We start from the raw sequence: 20,167 nt of genomic DNA on the forward strand, positions 1-20,167 counted from the left end.
TTCCATAAGGAGTAATCTGTGGCTTCAGTTGGAGATAAATTGTTGGTAAAGTCGGAAAACCATTCATTCTTTAGATTTACTAAACATCGTTTTAAAGTTTGAGCTGCATGATTACTATTTGCTATTGTATTTTGTTTACTATTTCTTGCTATTTTTATCAGCTGGGTTTCGAGTATTCTGCCAAAACCGTCTAAGCCTACGTTTCTCAGCAATTCGTTTTTTTTATAAACAAAGGATAGTTTATCGATTTCGTCACCGAGGTTTTTGCTTTAGGAGTGGCTTCCCAACCTGCTTTTTGTATAGTGGTATTGAAGTAATTAATTGATTCCTCCAAATCTGTTGGGGTTTTTAACGGAATTTTCAGGTCAATATTACTGTTTATTAAGTCTCTAAAGTGATCCCAATCAGTGAATTTATTGCAAAGGAATGGTGGTTGTTCTTTAAGAGAAATGATCTTACTGTATGTTATGATAACAGGAGAGTAATCAGATGAAATATCAAGGGATGATTCTACATCAATATAGTTTAATGAAATGCCCTTTAGTACACAAAAATCTAATAAATCTGGCACTTTGTTTTGGTCCGTTGGCCAATAAGTAGGTTGGCCTGTCGAAGCATAATCAAACCCATTTTCAGTTATGGCGCTATAAAGCGATCTTCCTCTAGGAGTTATTAGTCTTGATCCCAAACATCTGGTGAGAAAATTTTGTAGTCAACTAGGTTAGGTCAATAAAACAAATTACATCTTAAAACAGCCGTAAGTTGCATACAGCGAGCACATAATAATAATAATAATAATAATAGAGAGGACACGGCGTTTAACCAAATGCACTGAAAGTGTGGCCAAATCCGCCATCTTGGTCCGTCATACAGCCTGAATCCAAGACCCGCGAGCACAGTTCGCATTAAAAACCCCGCGACAAATACACGATCATAAACAACATTAATAGTTGACAAAAAATTATGAAATTTTGCACACTTGTAGATATGGTACTGAGGAAAACGATGGTGTTAATATAAAACTATTAGTTACGATAGTAATTGAGTTATAAATATGTTTAATACTTATGTAGTTTAATTTTTCAATTTCAGACATGAAAAAGTTGTATTGCGAGGAATTTTTTTATTTTTTGGTCAGAGAAATTTCGTCAGCGGGAAAGTTGTGGATAAATAACCAAATTTAACTATACGATTCACCAAAAATTTTTATCATGTTCGGTTATCTAAAAAAATCAGGTACAAAAGGGATCCATTGCCGCTGCTCCGCGCCACGCCCGCTGCGCCGCCGGCCGTCTTCTATACATTTAGCGTGCAGTGTTTTAATGTTTTATACTGTTGTACTGTAATATTGTATACTGTATATTAAAGAAATTTTCAAATATATTGTCTATGTAGAATTTTCAACCGTTTAGCACAACTTTTAAGGACTAATTAGCTTTCAATATCATTCAAGATAAACTAAAGATAATTCTGTAAGTTAAATTAAACTTCCTAAATATATTTGTAAAATTACACTCAATTTATTGTCCCAGAAAAACTACAGTTTTATTGAGATGTTGCCTGATTTTATTTTTGTGAAGACTTTCGTTACTTATTTTACAGTAGTAGCGAACTCTAACATTGGAATATTTTTAGCAATAATTTTAACTAGGTACTAAACAAAAATGATTTTTGTCCATATTGTTTCATATCCTGAGAAATGCGTACTATTTGGAAACAAATTTACACCTACACATTGTCCAAGTACTTTGTTCGTCAAGTCCTCAATTACATTGTTTTTCTTTACACTAAAATCATTTAACTTTATATCTTCACTATTCTCATCAAGCATAGCAGACGACTAGCGCGCTGCACACGCCGGGACTACTGTCGGGGAATTAAATATGTGCACTCGAGTTTGAGCCTAAATATCTCTTGAGATGAATTATCAGATTTTGTTGAGACAAAAATTAAATATAATCTGGGTTAAATACATTTTACGTGGTAACAAATTAAAAAAATTCCGTTTACCAGAAAAATTTATATAGTTGAAAGATCCTAAAAAGTACCGATTTTTAAGAAACTCTGCATTAACACTGAAGTTTAAAATTTAATTGTAAACAAACTACTCAGCCAATCTTTCTGAAATTGTTATGGCTTATTGGTAGGTTTATTGTTAACAGTTCCATGCATTTAAAAATTTTTACTCACAATAGTCTTTATGGTGATTTTTTTTTTTTTTTAACGTATGCTAACATTGTTAATAAGACGCTAAAAATGTCGTTCAAAATGCCATCGTGTTTGTCGTGACACAAGAAATAAAATAACACTAATATGACAGATTTATAATGTGAACAAAGATGTTTTTTAAACAGATATATATTTGTAAACAAAAATTTCTCCCGCGATAAAAAGATCGATTTACTACGGTAAAAACAATCGATTTACTTTAAGACATTTCCAACAATATACTAATACGACAATGTACTTCCAGAAAAACCTAAGTAATCTTTATACAAAAGTATTTTTACATTTCAACAAAGCCTATGTAAACAACACTGACTCGAAGCATAGCAGACGACCAGCGCGTTGCAGACGCCGGGACTAGGCTAGCGCCGCCATCTTTGTCCGTTTCGTCGGCTAGTCAGACTGCCACGCTCCTGCGCTCCGAGTAGCGCTTCTATTTTATTATGTGTTCGCTGGTTGCATATTATAAAATTAAATACTAAGAGGTCGTCCAGTGGTCGAAAAATCGACCAAGAATATGTAATGTACTGACTTTTCTATTTTCACAGTGACACAATAGTTGGGACAATGCTGTGTTACTTACGAAAGAATTTTCATTTTTAAGATCAAATAAATTAATTTAGTATCCCTATGTCATTGTCTGATTTATAAGAAAATATTCAGTATTTAGGCTAGGCCTACTGCGTTTTATAAACCAAACTCGAATCTTGCTTCCTTGGCCTATTGTATGACGTTTTCCTGTTTGGTACCTGGTAAACTTATCAGATTGCATAAGTTAATTATTACCAATACAATTTAGCTGTTACAGTAGAACCTCTTTAATCCAAACTAATTGGGACCGGGGGTAGTTTGGATTATTGAATAGTTCGGATTACAGAACATATTGTTGTTTTTACATAAGTTAAGTTAACATAAAAGCTAGGGAGGTATTTATTCCGTATAGGTGCCTCCAAACGAATTTTTAATTTTGATATCTTACTTTATAATTTTTTACCTCCTGAATCCAAATATACTATTATTTTTCACCGCTGATGAATATTTCTCAAGATATAAAAACATACTTAACATTACAATAAACAAGATAGGATGGATAACATTTCAAGTGATTCTGTAGTCAAATAACTTGAATGTTCTCTATAATAGGAATTTCATCACATTATGGAGATATAGATGGACTGGTGGACTAATTACATGTAGTTGGTTCTTATTTAGGCATGTCAGCATTTTTGAAAAAGTAATTTGAAGTGTTTTTCTCAGGATTTTAATTTTACAAAAACAGTCTGCAGGCAACATAAACTAACAACTCGATAGGGGTCAACCGGGGCTAATATGAACAAAAAAAGTAAACTTTTGACATTAACTAAAAAATGGTAAATGACAGAAGAAAAGAAAAAATAGTAGTGTATACAGCTCTTTTAGCTGAATCTATTTATTATAAAAAAAAATTAAAAACCACTGTTCACATTAGCCCCTTTTAGCGGGGCTAATGTGAACAGCCCATGGGGCTAATGTGAACACTCTTAATAACGCTGTTATTTACAACACTAGGCATATGTGGGGCTGTTGTGAACAAGCCTAGGGTCTAGTCTACCAGTTGCAATAAGTCTCAATATTTTATCTTAAATAGTTTTTGAGATATGAAGGTATCTTTGGAGAGCCGCGGGTCGCCCTACGGTAACCCTTTTTTTTAAAACCATTTATAAATATTATACAGGGCTAATAATAAGATATAAACAAGAAAAAAATTATCTGTCAACATACCTGAGTATTTATTAAAAATTTCTTCCACATACAAATTGTTTAAAGCACTTAAAAAAACAATAATTTAAGACAATGCAAATTGTTCGTTTAGGCAAATGACAGTTTATTGCACTTTTAGGCCTATTAGGTAAATATAAAAATGTGGGCTAGGCCTATTCAACACCTTAACTGTTGTCTTTGTAAAATTAAAACTGTTTTATCACTGTAAGGCCTTCAAAGAAGTTTATTGAGGAACTTACGCCTCAAAAACTTCGACAATTTTGTCGAAGACATACTTATGTCTATCACTGGTTCCACATACATTAGGGGCTGGAAGTTTCCCCAAAATGTCAGTGGTAGAAACAATAAATATATCATCTTCTTTTTTCAGGAATGATTTTTTTTCCTCATCACAGGATTTAAATCCCATCACTTCGATCTCCCCGTCAGCCAGTGTTTTTAACACTGTAGCGACATAGCGGAAGGTGGTACTTTGGCGGCTTCCACCTTTGCATTTTACTAAAATGAAGTCACCAACCTTTAGATTTTCTGGGCTGTCTAGATCTTGATAATCTAATTCTGAGGGTTGAATTATGTCGTTCAAATCTGCTACTCCTAGACTGTCCTCACTGTCGCTGCTCTCAATGCGGAATTTAGGCCTAATTCTTTTGTATTCTTTAACAAATTTTAACCCTTTGCATCTAGGTTTAGTAGGCCTATTTTCTTGTGCTGCTTTCTTCCGCTTTAGGTCAACGTTTTTAGGCCCAGTTCCTTTTGGTTTGTTGTTTTTTGCATAATTTTTAATCTGCTCGGTGGTAATTTTAATCCATTCTTCACTCGTGATTACCTTTGCTCGAGTATCAACTTTTCGATGTTGTTTCTTTGGTGCTCAAGTTCCGTTTATTTTCTGTAGCAGTAAGCTCTCAAAGGATCCTGGGTTTACTGTAGCAGCAATAGGTGTTGAAGGACTACCAGTAGAACGTTCAGGTTCATTTCTAGGACTGTTTGTGATAGGCCTATCTTGAGGAGCTCCTTTAGGTAAAGTATGCAGTCGTGCTGTGGCAGATGTACATGGCATGTTCACATCTAGTCCTACAGAAATCTCATTATTTTCGGGCTCTGTTGCTTCAGAAAGTAGGCCTCTAATGCTTAAATCTTCTAACTCTTCATTAGAAAAGAGGTCTAGGACTAGGCCAATAGGTTCCTGGCCAATAGGCTCTAGGTCTTCTGATGGAGCACAGTTCTTTTCTTTCGTTTCATTGTATCTTTTGAGCTTCTCTGGATCTAGGCGGGCCTCAGGGTACTTTTTCCGGTCAAAAGGTACGACCTACACATCTGAAACCTGAGATCACATTTGGTGACGTCAGACCTGAATGCCAGATACTACAAAGGATATTGACATATTCACTTTTTTGCATCTTCCTTTGGTTGGCTCTGTACCACTCCAAGATTTTCTGGTCCCACATGTATTTGAGGGTTTTGAAACAAGCCGTATCCAGGGGCTGTAAGACATCGGTGGTATGAGCTGGCAGTTTCAAAATGGTTATTTCGTTTTCTCTGGCAAACTTTGCAGTATCCACATCTAGGTGAGTCATGTGACCATCAAATATCAAAAGGATTGGCTGTTCTTTAACTTCTTCGGCAAACTTTTGGATGTATTCGTGAAAAATCACCGATGTCATCCAGCCTTTCTCGCTACAAGCATAAAAGGTGCCTGGTAAATCTCGATCACCTTTCCAGGTTGACCATAAGTTAGCCCCCCTGAAATATGATTAAAGGGGATAAAACCTTTCCCGCTGCATTACAGCATGCCAAAACACTGGTATTTTCTCGCCCCGTGCCCTCTTGAACTCTGTGGGCTTTTTGACCTATTCCAGACACAAGCTTTATCCTTGAAGGGTCAGAGCAAAATGAAGTTTCATCCAGGTTGAAAATGTGTGCTGGTTTATTTTCCAGCTGAAGCGCCTTCATTTGGCTTTCCAAGAGGTCGTAGAACTCATATATTACAAAAGGGTCACTTGTATTTACTTTTCGTGCCTTTTCGAGAGCTTCCATTTTCTTGAGACTCAGTTTTTGGCGTTTACAGTTTTTGGCGTTTACAAAAGTTCTTGTACCAGTCATGTCCAGGTCGACCGTTTTTAAATGGGACAGAGCCGGTAAGAGGATTTTGGTCCACATAATCTTTTACCAAATCAAGCAATTCTTCTTTGCTTAAAGCAAACCCATTTTTTGCCATGGTTCTAAGATGCTCTGCAAGTATTTTCTCCGTTTCCACTCCTAATGCCAACTGATGGCCTGGTAACTTTGGAAGGTTTGGCATAGGCATAGATGTAGGTATAACCTCTGCATTTTCATTTGAAGGTAGGCCTACATGTAGTAAGTGGTTTGCATTTGTACTGATATTAGGGCTGGATGGGCCTAGGCCAACATCTAGTGAGAGGTTTGCATTTGGCCTAGTTTCGGTGTTAGGGCTATGTAAGGCTGAATAAAGCCTGATATTTTCAGTTTTTTTAATATATCTTATTAAATAATTTCTTTGAATATTTAGTTCTTGAGCAACTTTTAGAACAGGTGTACCTTTATTTACCATTTGAAGTGCCTGGTCAAGTTTATTCTGGGGGTATTTCTTCCTTGTTCCTTTACTTTTGTAATTTCGCACCATTTTTGTTTTCACAAATAAATATTAAGTATGAGAGTCCATAAATTTTGAATTAGAATTATTTAAGTTCACTTAGCACTAATCTAAACACAAGCATCTTCTCTTTACTCAGTAAATGCACAACAATCACAACACACAACTTTTAGGTTAGTATGTTATTGTTTTGTTTTTGGTTAGTCAAGCCAGACTCCAAAAAAAAGCCACCTGAAAAAAAAATCTATTAGCCAGTAGAAAGTGAAAGTTAGAACACATCTGGAAAAATATAAAAGTGAGAAACACATTTTTAACCAAATGTACTGTATATATTGTTGTTCATAATAGCCCCATGTCACTGTTCACAATAGCCCCCATTCACTGTTCACATTAGCCCCCCAACTTTGAAAGCTTATAACTTTGGCTGTTATTAATATATTTTAACTTTGGGAAAAGAAAAATAATCCCCAATTCTTATTTAACAAAATGCAGGCTTAAGATTATTCCTACAACCAATGTAAAAATTGTTATAACAAAAGTTTTCACTTTGCGCGGAAAAGTTTTTTGGGCGGAAAAAATTGTTTTAACAAAGTATTTTTTTAAAGTACCTAAAAGTCAAATTTGAAGTTTTCTCATTATGGACACAAAAAATACAATAAATTTCCTTTCTAATTATATTTTTTTCATGATTTAAAATCCCAGATAAATGACTTTTTAAGTCATTGTTCATATTAGCCCCAATATTTTGGTGTGTTCATATTAGCCCCGGTTGACGGCTACATTATAACCTAAACTTTACCTTCCTAATCTAACCTACCTTCGGACTTAATGCAGTCACCAATTCACATAAAGCACGACCTATCACCCTGACATGCCTTTTCTGACATCAAAAGGAGTTTGCTTTCACATTCTAGAGGTTTGGTTAGATTAGGTTATGTTAGAATAGCACCATTTTAATATGTAATTTCTAAACGGCTAAATATAAATCAATAAATCATCAATAAGGATAAAGTACTGGTAACAATAATACATTATTATCTTATTGGTCTTAGAAAGTGAAAAGTAACTTAATCAGGTGATTTTCATCTTGTTGTATATTATTACGGCGATATCTTGAGAAATATTCATCAGCTGTGAAAAATAATGGTATATTTGGATTCAGGAGGTAAAAAACTATAAAGTTAGATATCAAAATTAAAAATTCGTTTGGAGGCACCTATACGGAATAATTACCGCTAGGGAAAAGTGAAAAATGCTTTATAAAGTAAAATACAGTGTTTATTTAATACAGTAGTAAATATAGGGAATAAACAGTACTATACATTACAATTTACAAATAACTATAGTGCGTATATCAATAAATACAGTATACAATGAAGAACTACTGTACTGTGTATAGAGTATCTTACAGCAATGAGGCGTTCGGATTAGTGGACGTTCGGATTACAGGGGTTCGGATTAAAGTGGTTCTACTGTAATTATCATTTAAATGGGTCAAAACTCAAAACTTTAGTCTATAAAGGTTTATCTCGTCATTTCGAGAGTATATAATTGTGACCTCTAACTTAAAACCCTTAAAAGGTAGGTCTGGGTCTTGAGATATTTCCAAACAAAACGTAAATGATCATTATGTCCCTACAGTTTATCATGTGTATCCCAGTCACAGCAAATACATTATTCTACTAACCCTTAGAGTGCCAGGCGAGAAATAAAAGTAACGCTCAAAAAATGCCAGTGATTTTCCCCGAAGGTCGCGCTAAAAATGCCTAGCGCGATCTGGCGATTTTTAGGTTAAAATTTCGTAAAAATCGAATTTTCGATATTTCGACCAACGAAAATCGATGTATCGCATCTAGTAACTTTCGACTCAATGTTAATATATAGGTTAAAAGAATCCGAGTATCCATTCGGTTGTTATGACAACTGTTCGATCATTACGAAACGTCCGGTCAGCCGGACGTTGGCACTTTTGGCTCGTTCTAAAAACGTCCGGTCGGCCGGACGTCGGCACTTTTGGCTCGTTGGACGTTGGCACTCAAAGGGTTAATAGGTATAATGATCTAGGCTACATTAATTTTGCAAGAAGATTCAATATTTAAAGTATCAATTAATTCAATTATCAATTATTTAAGATGGGGACGCCACTATGTGCGTATTTTAACCCAAATATGAGTGAAGGATGAGTGTAGGATGAGTGGCGCGATCTTGTAGTCTTGTTAGTGACTAAGGCCGACATGTTCCTTAGACACAGCTGTTAATTTAGCCCATACAGCTAATGGCAACTGAGGGACCTACAGTTTATAGTGGAATCCGAACCACATTTTTTCCTTGTAATTTACGAATTGGTCTAATTATCAGGATAGTACTGCGGATAGTCGTAGTACTCACTAGTGCGGACGTTCATCCACACCAGGGAGCATCACATCCACAGTGCATCCCTATAAATATCCACAATTCGTGACCTAGTAGCTGGATTTCAGGACGACGCCACCCGTTTGCTCATGTTAAATTAATTATTTTCAAAGAAATCATCACTTAATTTTTTTTTTTTTTTAGAAATCTTTATTGTTTTTTCCATACACAACACAAAATACATTTACACATGAAAAAAGAAAAAAACAATAACCACCTTAGGTTAAAAACCTATGTTGGTGGATTTATACACTATCTTATGTTCTAAAAATCGAAGAGGCGGTTTTGTCCGGTCACTTATATCACTTGGTTATAATATATACAGTGAGAGTGAGTTCTACACAGTGATCTTCTTTCTTCAGTACAGAGTAAAAGTCAATACACTTGCAAACAAAAATGATACAACAGAGTAAGTATTTATATTACTTATTATCTATATTAGTCACTTCTATACTACTGTATATATACTAAATTCCATAAAAGTACATTTCAGCATTTTCCAAACATAATAAATAAGGCCACAGCTGCCTAGAAAAATCTGCTTCTGAGATGGTTTTGAGATTGGATGGTAGAGCATTAAACATTTTAGGTGCAAGGTATAAATAAAATTTCTTGAAAGCTGTTAAATTTGGTTTTGGAACTATTGCATTATACCTATTTCTTAATGTTATTCTCCTTTCAGACATAGATTCAACCTCATCTCCAATTTAATTAAATTAATTTGAAGACAATAATTTTATAATAATTTATTCATTAGTCGATTTGGAATCAGAAATCACGTGTCTATTTCACTAAATATTCCACAAATATTCTCTAATGACCAAGTGAGTTTTTTTTAAAGTAGTGTAAGTAGGTATATTTAACTATTGTCAATTAAAAGAATATATTATGACAGTTTGTTTGTTTTGATTTAACCTCAAAATTTGACACGTATGAACTGATGATCACACTAAAAAGGTTCATCTTCAAAGATATTCCCCCACAGCTTAACTGCTTCTAGTAAAAATCAAATTAATTGCACTGTACAGACTTCTCCATTTTCACCCCACACTGTAAATAAAACATGTGTTTGGAATTTCTTACATTTGTTTTGATTTTCTGTTTATATTTCGTTGTTATTTTGTCACCAGCATAGCAACCCATAAAGCCCATAAACCCCAGCCGAGAAAAAAGGTTAAAGAAACATGCTTGCCTATTAATATATAGATAGATTATTATTACTCCAGACTGCGATCAACCTATAAAGAGGCAAGGGATAGAAGTGAATGGGGACCGTAATTCCGTAATGAAATCTTTGGTTTCAGTGTAAATAAGGTAGGCCTACTCTTTAGGGTGGATTCGGTCTGTCTCTTATCATTGTGATGGCCCTATATCGGACATCGGGTCCCTTCTCCCTTCGATTCGATTCACTTCCCTATCGAGGTGACGTCTGACGCTGACGTCTGTATTTTGACTTTTGATGCAACATAGTTATGAGGAGGTTATTCTTGTTTTGATGTTGAACATCTTAAGTTTATAATGGAAATCTTTAATTAATTTTCTATTTTGCTTTGTGACTTTCCTAAAAAAGACTAGTTTCCTAAGTTTAAGTTAATGTTAACCGTTTCTCTTATCCTCACGTCATCGGCTGTTGCTCCTTGTTCTTGGTGCTTTGTTGAGGATGTTTTGTTGTTGGTTTTTTATATGTTGTAGGTTTAAGTTCTCTTGGTTGGAAAATGGGAACGGTTTCTTAACTGGGCCATACTACTTACTAACTATCGATTCAATTAATAAACCTTTATGTGATTTTTTCATTATCAGCAAGTTTTGTTGTTAGGTTAGGTTATAACAGTTTCATTTGATAGCCTAATAGAACAATTATTTCTTATCAGTTTCATCACATGAAAACATTAAAATAGGTCAGAACCATTTAACTGAGTTAAAATTATGTCGATTGCCTAATACTATTCCTCAATTTAACTTTAAGCCAGTAACTTATTGCAGGTTGATGTTTTGAAGGCTATAAGACGGATAACGTCTGATGCCACTGGTTCTGACAGAATTCCAATTTCCTTAATTAAATGTATCTTGTTTGCTCTCCTCCCAACAATAACTTTCATATTCAACACCTCACTGAGATTTAGGCATTTTCCCAGAAAATTGGAAGTCTGCACTTGTCCGTCCCTTGAATAAGATCTCATCCCCATCGCTTCTGCAAGACTACAGACCAATAAGCATTCTTCCTGCTCTCTCTAAAGCCCTAGAAAGAGTTGTTCAGGCAATTCTGAGCAATTAAGTTACTTGGTCAACCCCAAACTTTTTCATATTTTACTACGGTCATAAGGATGTTCTCAGAAAACAAGAAACATATAATTCAAGCCCCACAAGGTTAGGTTAGGGTAGGTTAATTCATAATGATCCTGGAGGTATAAGTATGAATTATATTATATGATAGGTTAATAATATGAATTAACCTAACCTAACCCAACATAACATAACATAACGGTACTGTCACAACTGGCCTTCCGCAAGTCTCCCGCAAGTCACTGTTATCGCGTAGACTTTGAACCTTCTTATCGCTTGGCAACCTGTAAGATGGCCTTGCGGGGCTTGGATGATATATTTCTTGTTTTCTGAGAACATCCTTATGACCGTAGTAAAATATGAAAAAGTTTGGGGTTGACCAAGTAATTGCTCAGAATTAACAAAGCCCTAGAAAGAGTTGTTCACTCCCAAGTGTCTGACTTTCTGTCACAAAACAATATTCTTAACATATTTCAGTCAGGTTTCCGTAAATATTTTAGCACTGAAACAGCAATGCTTCATATCACTGATGATATTTTGTACGATTTGCTATGGATCGTAGGCAATGTACCATTTTGACATTATTTGACTTCAGTAAAGCTTTCGCTGACAATTCATAAAATGGATGAGATCACATCTTCAGGGCCGAAAGCAGTGTGTGTGTCATGACAAATTGACGTCCGACTGGAAACATGTTCTCTGCCGAGTTTTATTATGAAATAAAACGAATAGAGTAGTAGGCCTACACCCAATTATTGGGCTGCAAGTTACATTGTTCTGTATTGAATTTCTAGGCTAGGCCTACTTTACTTCTCCTGACATTTTAGTCCCAAACCCACTATTTACAGTATTTATTTGGTACCTATGTCAGTGGCTCACTAGTGTGCTTTTGGGTCAATCCATTTCAAGTGGTTCAAAGGTGGTTGCTTCAAGATTTGTAAATGTTTTGATATTTTTATCTTTGAAAGTATATAAGCCTATTATTAGAAGTACAAAAATACAATTATTTTATTTTTCCACTGTATAAGGGCCATTTTTTTGTTACTCGAATGCCCGTTTTCAGCGATTTTATAGCTCTGCGTTGAATTAAATATCTTTGGTTCTACTGATCCTAGAACATTAAAATGAAAACCGATCTCTTCAGAAAGATCCAAACTTTAATATGGTTGTTCGATCTAAACTTTTTAAACCATTTTGTAGAGCTTAAAAAAAAAAATAATTTAGTATATTGAGGCGCTCTTATATGCCTAACGGTCACGGAGAAAATTAAAAAATAGTGCAATTTAAAATTCTCATGTTATTCTTATAAAGAAAATGTAAACTGTTGTAGTTTACTTGTTTATGGATATATGTTGATAAAATTTGGCAAATTTATTTATTTCATTCTATACTATTGACGTATGGTCAAAAAACACTTTTTACCTTCCCCGTAGCAGCAAACCTAAGCACTCGTTACATCTAATGTTATTTAAATTGTGAATTATGGAAATATTTGAGTAAAAGTGTAATCAGACAAGTTGAAGTTCGCTTAGTCTGCAGGTTTGCTGCGGTGGGGGTATTTTCAAATTTAAATTGATCTTCTTTCTCCTAAAAATTTTGTTCCTGGAATTATAATTGGAATTTTTGACATACCGAGGAGAAGATCTTGAGGTTAGATGATTCCCCGAGATGACGTCTCGTGGATGTCCAGGCCTCCCCTTGTCTCCGTTGTCGGATGACTTGGTGGTTGCTCCTGGACCTCGATGGCGGATGACGACCCCGTGGAATCTCTTCTCTCGGTTTGGGTTGAGTAGGTGAAGTAGTTCGGACTAGGACGTATTCTTAGGTGGCAGATTTTACCAATCCTATATAGATATAAATGGGACCTGCTCGATCCGGCCCCGTCCTAAGCCTCCCAAATCTTCTTCCACACTGATGCCATCTTGCTCCTCCTGTCCCTTCCTTCTTCCAGATGTCCCATAATTCAAATTAACCCCGCCTACAGTGTCCAATCATAGCTGATACCTTTGGCACTCAATGCTATGATTGGCTGCCACTTCGATCAGCAGTTTCTGTAGAAGTCACGTTGTGTGTTCATTGCCCGGGACCTCTAATATGATACCTCTTGTAGACTCGTCGGAGCCATTCTACATGTCCCTTTGTATTAGAAAATTTAATATTTAATTTACTTTGGATTTATTTAAAGGTTTGAAATAGGCCTAATACGAATTTTACGAAATATGACTACGAATGAAATCTAAGAATTTGATTAAAATACAAATATGTTTACACTGTGTTTTCTCATTATTGAGCACTAATTTTACTGTCAACAAACCAATTAGAGGCTGACTCAAAAATCTTCGTAACAGACAGCTCTGCTTGTTCACGGGTCGCTTTACATGATACAAGGAAAGTATCATCTGCATACAACATGCAATTACCTTTAAGTCTGAGAGGTCATTGATTGTCACTAAGAACAACAGAGGTCCCATAATGGAACCTTGCGGAACCCCGTGTCTTACAGCTAATGGTTTGGATGTAATACCATTCCAACTTACAACCTGTTGGCGGTAAGTCAGGTAGGATTTGACCAATCTAAGAGCACTGCCTTCTAGGCCATATTTCCCCAATTTCAGGAGCAAAATTTCATGTGACACGCAATAAAAAGCGCAAGAGAGGTTACAAAGTATTACGGAAGTAGATTTCTTAGACTCAAAAGCATCAACAATTAACTTAATTGTACAATAGAATCAACAGCCAATATGGTGGATTTGGCTTTCCTAAAGCCAAATTGACCAGGCACTAGAAGGCTGTGTGCTTCAAGGTGGTTGTACAATTGAGCAAACATAATAGCTTCAAACAGTTTGGAAAATACAGGAATCAACGATATTGGTCGATAACTTGCAACATTGTCACAGGACTTTTTTATAGACAGGCACAGTTCTAGAGACTTTTAATTGAGCAGGAAAAATACCTACTAAAAAGCATACATTGACCAAATGGGCTAGTATAGGTGCCAGTGCCCACACAATGTGTTTCAAAAGATTAGGTGTCATGCCATACACACCTTTACTGTTAGAGAGTTTAAAGCCCAAAACAGCATTAATAATGTCTTGGACCGATACAGGTTTCCATTCAAAAGTAGGTGCACCATTATACCTAATGGCTTGAACTTGACAGGATCACAGGGGAGCATTGCGTTACATGTGGAAGGGTTGACAAGATGGACTCAACAAAGTACGAATTAAATTCATCAGCAGATGCGAAAGACGGATCAAGAATATCAGACTTTGTTTGAGGCCTATTTTTATTTATTAAATTCCAGACTGCCTTACAGGGATTGGAAGCCCCTGTTATGTATGCGGCATTTGAGTTGATCTTTGCATCCCTTACATTCTTACGGTATTGTGTTCTGAGCCTCAAGCAGGTTAGACAGATCAGGTCTTACACTCACTAAGTCATTAACTAAAGTTATCATGTTATTTAGCCTAGAAAGTTCAGGGGTATAACAGTCCTTAACAACATGCACATAATTATTTTTAGAAACCCCTGACTTGCCAACATGCAACTTTTTACATTTTATTGGGAAAAAATTATCAAAGGCCAGGTTGAAGTTGACATGAAAAAACATGAAAGCATCATTTGCCTTAAATGCTTTGATTTCATCAAACCATAAATGTGCATTCAGTTCTAGGTAGGCCTATTGTAACTTAGAAATCTAAATTTTGCCCCCCTGTGTAGACTCTGAAGCATACCACTTAGACACTTATTTTCATACAATAAATCTGTTTAACATGATTAAACAATAACCTGTCGTCTGTCTTGTCAATAACCCACGTCACGTCACTGGTCACTCACCTGTGTCAAGATTACACGTATCTAAAGAGAGACCTGCGCATAAATTTTTTTCACTGCCATCTAGATCTCTCTTCATCGTTACAAGCAAGTAGTGCTATATAAAGTATCACTGATTATTATGGCAGATTCTACAACTTGTAGAGTATGTGTGAAGAAGGTATTTGATACCGAAGATGGACTACAATGTGATTCTGATTGCCAAGGATGGTTTCATATAAAATGCATTGGCGTAACCAAATCCGAGTATTCTTCATATGCCAGTAATGAAAATAAAAAATGGTACTGCCAGAGAATGGATTGTCAACCTATAAGCTCTAACCCGTCGCTGCAACTCATGAATAAAATGGACGAATTACTCAACAAGTTCTCCCAACTCGCAACAAAAGAAGAAGTGAAGGGCTGCAGGGGAATTTCTGATGGGTTGCAGGAGATAAAATCTGATATACACAAACTGAGTAGTAAGTTAAATTCTTTAGAGCCACGCATTGAGAAGCTTGAGGGTGAACTTCACGATCTAAAGAACAATACCGCCAATAACGATTCGCAATTTGAAAACCTTGTAGAGGAAGTCAACGACAGACAGCGTCGGGCACGCAACGTAATCATTCTTGGGCTTAGAGAATGCAAGTCAACTTTGCCCGAAACTGTGAAGGCTCACGACAAGGACCTCATAAAACAAATTCTGGAATGCTGCGATCTTGGACCTTCTTTAAATAGCGCCCGTTTCTTCAGAATTGGGAAGACTAACAAGGATAAGCCTCGGGCAATCAAGCTCTGCCTCTCGTTGGAGGGCGAGGCATCCACACTCTTTCGAAGTTTTGGTTGCTTGAATGGTGTCTCTCTTGCTCGTGACCGTACTTTGAAAGAAAGACAGTACCTCTCGGATTTGCGGGACACTCTTAAAGCCCGTACGGATTCTGGAGAGCAGGACCTGACTATCAAATATGTTAACGGAATACCCAAGATTGTTAAAAAAACGAATATCTTCCAACGGCAAACATAATTTAAATGTATACTTCCAAAATGTTAATGGCCTCCGAACAAAACTTACAGACTTCAAAAATTCCCTGGCTTGCAACATATATGACGCGCTACTGCTCTGTGAAACGAACTTGTACTCAGACATTTCCAACTCTGAGCTCCAGGCAAACAACAGCTACACGATTTATAGGAAAGATAGAAGCATTCTTTTGAGCAACAAAGCGTCGGGTGGCGGGGTACTAATTGCGATTAAAAATTGTATTCAATCGCATTAAATAGTTAATGATTCATCCATTGAGAATCTCTACGTGTCTCTGCCCACCTACAAACTGGTACTGAATTGTGTCTACATTCCCCCAGGACAACCTGTATCTACATATAATGAGTATTGCGAGTCGGTGGACGAAGTAGTATCTTCTTTGCCCTCGTCATCTTCCTTACTACTAGCTGGTGACTATAACATCGCCTCGTATGACTGCACTACGCCTGAAGAGCCCATTATTGATCGACCCAAGATAGAACTTCTTGAAAACCTCGCTGAACTCCACTCCTTAGTCCAAATTAATCACATAAGGAATTTCAGACAAGTAACATTGGATTTGATTTTTTGTAGTCTCAACTCGGTCTCCGTTCACGTTGCTGATGAGTACCTAGTTCAAGCTGATCCCCATCATCCTCCTTTGTCTTTCTCACTGCCAGTTTCTCGAAGATTACCTCATGCTGGATTCTACACCTGCCCAAATCTTCGTTAGTGCAATCTGTATGCTGCTTCTGAATTACTTGCATCAACGGACCTTTCCTTTTTGCACGACTCAGTTGACCTCAATGAGTGTTTTGGAAGAGTGATTGCAGTGCTTGGAGATATTTGCGTGCAGTGCAGTCCCATAAAACGAATCGGAACCTTATCTTTCCCCAAGTGGTTCTCTGCGGAGCTCATAAATTTGGTTATTCAAAAGAAAATAGCCCATAAGCGCTACAAGCAAACATTCCTTCCAGTGCACTATTCAAGGTTTTGCGAGTTGCGTAATGTCTGCAGGAATCTGAGTCGTACATGTCATAGAAGCTATTTGCGGCACATAGAAAATTCGATTCCTCACAACCCTAAATGCTTCTGGAGCTTTGTTCGCTCTTCTGGTGGATCTCCTGTCATACCATCTATTATTAGTTTTAATGGAAACTCTTCCAATGAACCTCAGGAGAGAGCTGAAATGTTTTCAACCTTCTTTTCATCGGTTTTCTCGAAGCCCGTAGTTTCACCACCTCCTTTTAACTTCAATGCCAACTCTACACTACCGATCATCTCCTTCTCTGTATTGGAAGTCTTAGAAGTTCTCAGGAAACTTGATGTTACGAAGGGTGCTGGCCCGGACAATGTGCCTCCATCCTTCCTCCAACACTGCAGCGACACTTTGGCCCAACCGCTGACTATGTTATTCAACTTGTCCATTCAACAAGGAATATTCTCTGAGACTCTCAAGACGGGGCACATTGTTCCGATTCTAAAAGGAGACGATCCATCGAAAGTCGAGAACTATAGACCTATCACCATCCTTTCATCAGTGGGGAAAGTGTTTGAAATGTTAGTGCTCTCTCGCCTTAAACCCTTTCTAAAACCGCTAATAAGTCCCAGTCAACATGGTTTTACCTCCTCTAGATCAACCGTCACCAACCTGATGATATTTGAGGAAAGCATATTATCTGCTATGGGATCAGGTAAACAGCTTGATGTTGCCTTTATCGATTTTGCGAAGGCATTTGACAAAGTTGACCACTCCATCCTTGTCAGCAAGCTAGAAGCTTATGGAATCCATGGCCCATTGCTTTCCTGGTTCTCCGAATATCTGCATTGCCGGCGCCTAAGAGTCAAACTGCCTGGTGCGCTTTCCCAAGAATTTCTGCAAACCTCCGGTGTTCCTCAAGGGTCGTTACTCGGGCCACACCTATTCACCTTGTTCATCAACGACATAACGTCTGTTCTTCTCGTCGACGCTCTACTCTTTGCTGACGATGTGAAGATATACACCGTGGTCTCCAGTGATGAGGACTTTACTCGCCTGCAGACAAGTCTCAGCAATTTATTGGACTGGTGCATTGTTAATAACATGAAGTTAAATCTTTCTAAGTGCTCCGTTATGACCTTTGGTCGTATGCACAACCTGCACCATTTCCAGTATACACTGAATAACCAGCCCCTTGGAAGAGTGAATACGATGAAGGATCTGGGTGTCACATTTTCTTCGGACATCTCATTTAATGCACATGTCAACGACATATGCAGAAGAGCTTATAGGATGCTGGGTTTCATCACTAGGTCGACTCGTGGTATGACAAATGCTCTCGTATTAAAGACTCTCTATTCATCCTTTGTGCGTCAGCTCCTGGAGTATGCCAGCCCTGTCTGGTCCCCTTACCACCTGGGTCTGATCGATAAGTTGGAGGCTGTGCAGAGGAAGTTCGTGAGACTACTGGGGATTCGTCAGGGACTGCACTACAGGGAAATTCCATTTGCTGGACTTCAGGCTAACTTTTTCCTCCCTGACCTGGAAGTGAGACGCTGTATAGCAGATGTGCTGTTCCTTGCTAAGCTTATCAGTGGTCAGCTGGACTGTCCCATGCTTCTGTCACAAGTGGACTTTCGCCTTCCATCCAGAACTCGGTCACGTGACTTGTTTAGCAGGCGCCATTACCAGCGTTCCTACGACTTCCACGGTCCACTGGCAAGGATGATGAGGCTTGGGAATGGTCTCTGCGACACGGTCGACCTACTCTGTGACAGTTCAACTACCATCAGAAGACGGATACTCGCTGCTCCCTGGCCTATAGCTGATTGATTCGGTGGATTGAAAGTCTCTTTGCACTTGTAAATAGTCATTTCTGCTTGTTTTGCATTTGTTGTAATTTCTCGTAATCTCATTGAATATCAAGCATTTTGCACATATATACTATTTGTATTTCTGTATCTATATTTCTATATGTTTTTCAGTATATTTCTGTATTTGTATTTTCTATATATTATGTATTTATATTTCTGTGTATTTCTGTATTGTATTATCTGAACTTTTTGTATATTCTTTGTATGTAGCCATGTTGCATCATGCCTCCTATAAGTATTGGTATTTGCCGTTGGAATTAAATAAATAAAAAAAAAAAAAAATAAATAAAACCACTTTTGAGGACACCCGGTGATGTTGATCCACATTCGGTGTAGAGACCGAAAGCAGAACATGTTTGTGATCTGCAGTCTTGTCCACACTTACCGCAGCTACATAGCTCCATCTGTCCAATTTGGTTAGAAAAGTGTCCAGAGATGCAGGACCCCTAGTTGGTTCGATGATTAAAGGAAATAAATTAAAAGTTCGCATCAAATTTACAAAATCAGACGCGTAGTTGTCAGAGCTAAGCAAATTGATATTATGATCAGTTCCAATCATCACTAAGAGGCCTAAGGTTGTAAGGTAACTTAGACAAAGTTCAAGCAATTCAAAAAATCTATACATTACCAGGAGAGCGATTCATGCTTATTACCACCATTGAAAGACTAGGCAGCACTACACCTGCAAATTCAACCTGGAGATCATCAGAGAAACCACTTAAGTCCAAAGGTTTATAATTACCTGTAAGTTTGTTACCAGATACATAGCCACCCCACCAGTAGCTGACTGCCTGCAACGGCATGCTGCTAGTTTTAAATTACTAATTGTATTGTAAAACTGAATTTTATCACTTAAGAGTTAATGCTCACAAATACACAAAATATCAATGTTCTTCTCAAGGCTTAAAATTTTTATTTCATTAGTTTTATTTCCCATGCACTGAATGTTTATTGTGCAAAGATTTATCAAAGGCCTAGCAGCAGTACTCTTTTGAGCTATGAATGATTTTTCCCTAGAAAAGTTTCGAGAAGGGAAAACCTTGTCCTAGGAGTATTTTGGCTTTCATTGAACTCCCTTACAAGAATGTCTAAGCCAAAAAGTATGTGACAACACTTTAGATGCTAGTTCAGAAGTGACCCCAATTTTAAAAGATTTATACCTACCAAACCGAGATTTCAACTCT

General features: G+C 37.0%; 1 protein-coding gene across 8 annotated transcripts in view; it reads left to right on the forward strand.

Annotated features, from left to right (window-relative positions):
* LOC128983673 (peroxisome biogenesis factor 10) overlaps positions 1 to 20,167 on the forward strand; it is a 60,516-nt gene that overhangs the window by 1,560 nt on the left and 38,789 nt on the right. The window contains exon 1 of one of the 8 annotated variants that reach the window (XM_054403068.1): positions 9,212 to 9,419. The exons of 5 other annotated variants lie outside the window; for them this stretch is intronic. In XM_054403068.1, the coding sequence (XP_054259043.1) occupies positions 9,244 to 9,419 (176 nt within the window). In that variant the 5' untranslated portion in view covers positions 9,212 to 9,243. Of the gene's footprint in view, positions 1 to 9,211; positions 9,420 to 10,476; positions 10,491 to 20,167 lie in introns of those variants that run through there. 2 more of the 8 variants (XM_054403061.1, XM_054403062.1) reach the window with 2 other exon arrangements.

The sequence above is a fragment of the Macrosteles quadrilineatus genome, unplaced genomic scaffold (genome assembly GCF_028750875.1).
Source record: "Macrosteles quadrilineatus isolate MER2022 unplaced genomic scaffold, UCM_ALF_1.0 Scaffold_1__1_contigs__length_201487025, whole genome shotgun sequence".
Taxonomy (NCBI): Eukaryota; Metazoa; Arthropoda; class Insecta; order Hemiptera; family Cicadellidae; genus Macrosteles; species Macrosteles quadrilineatus.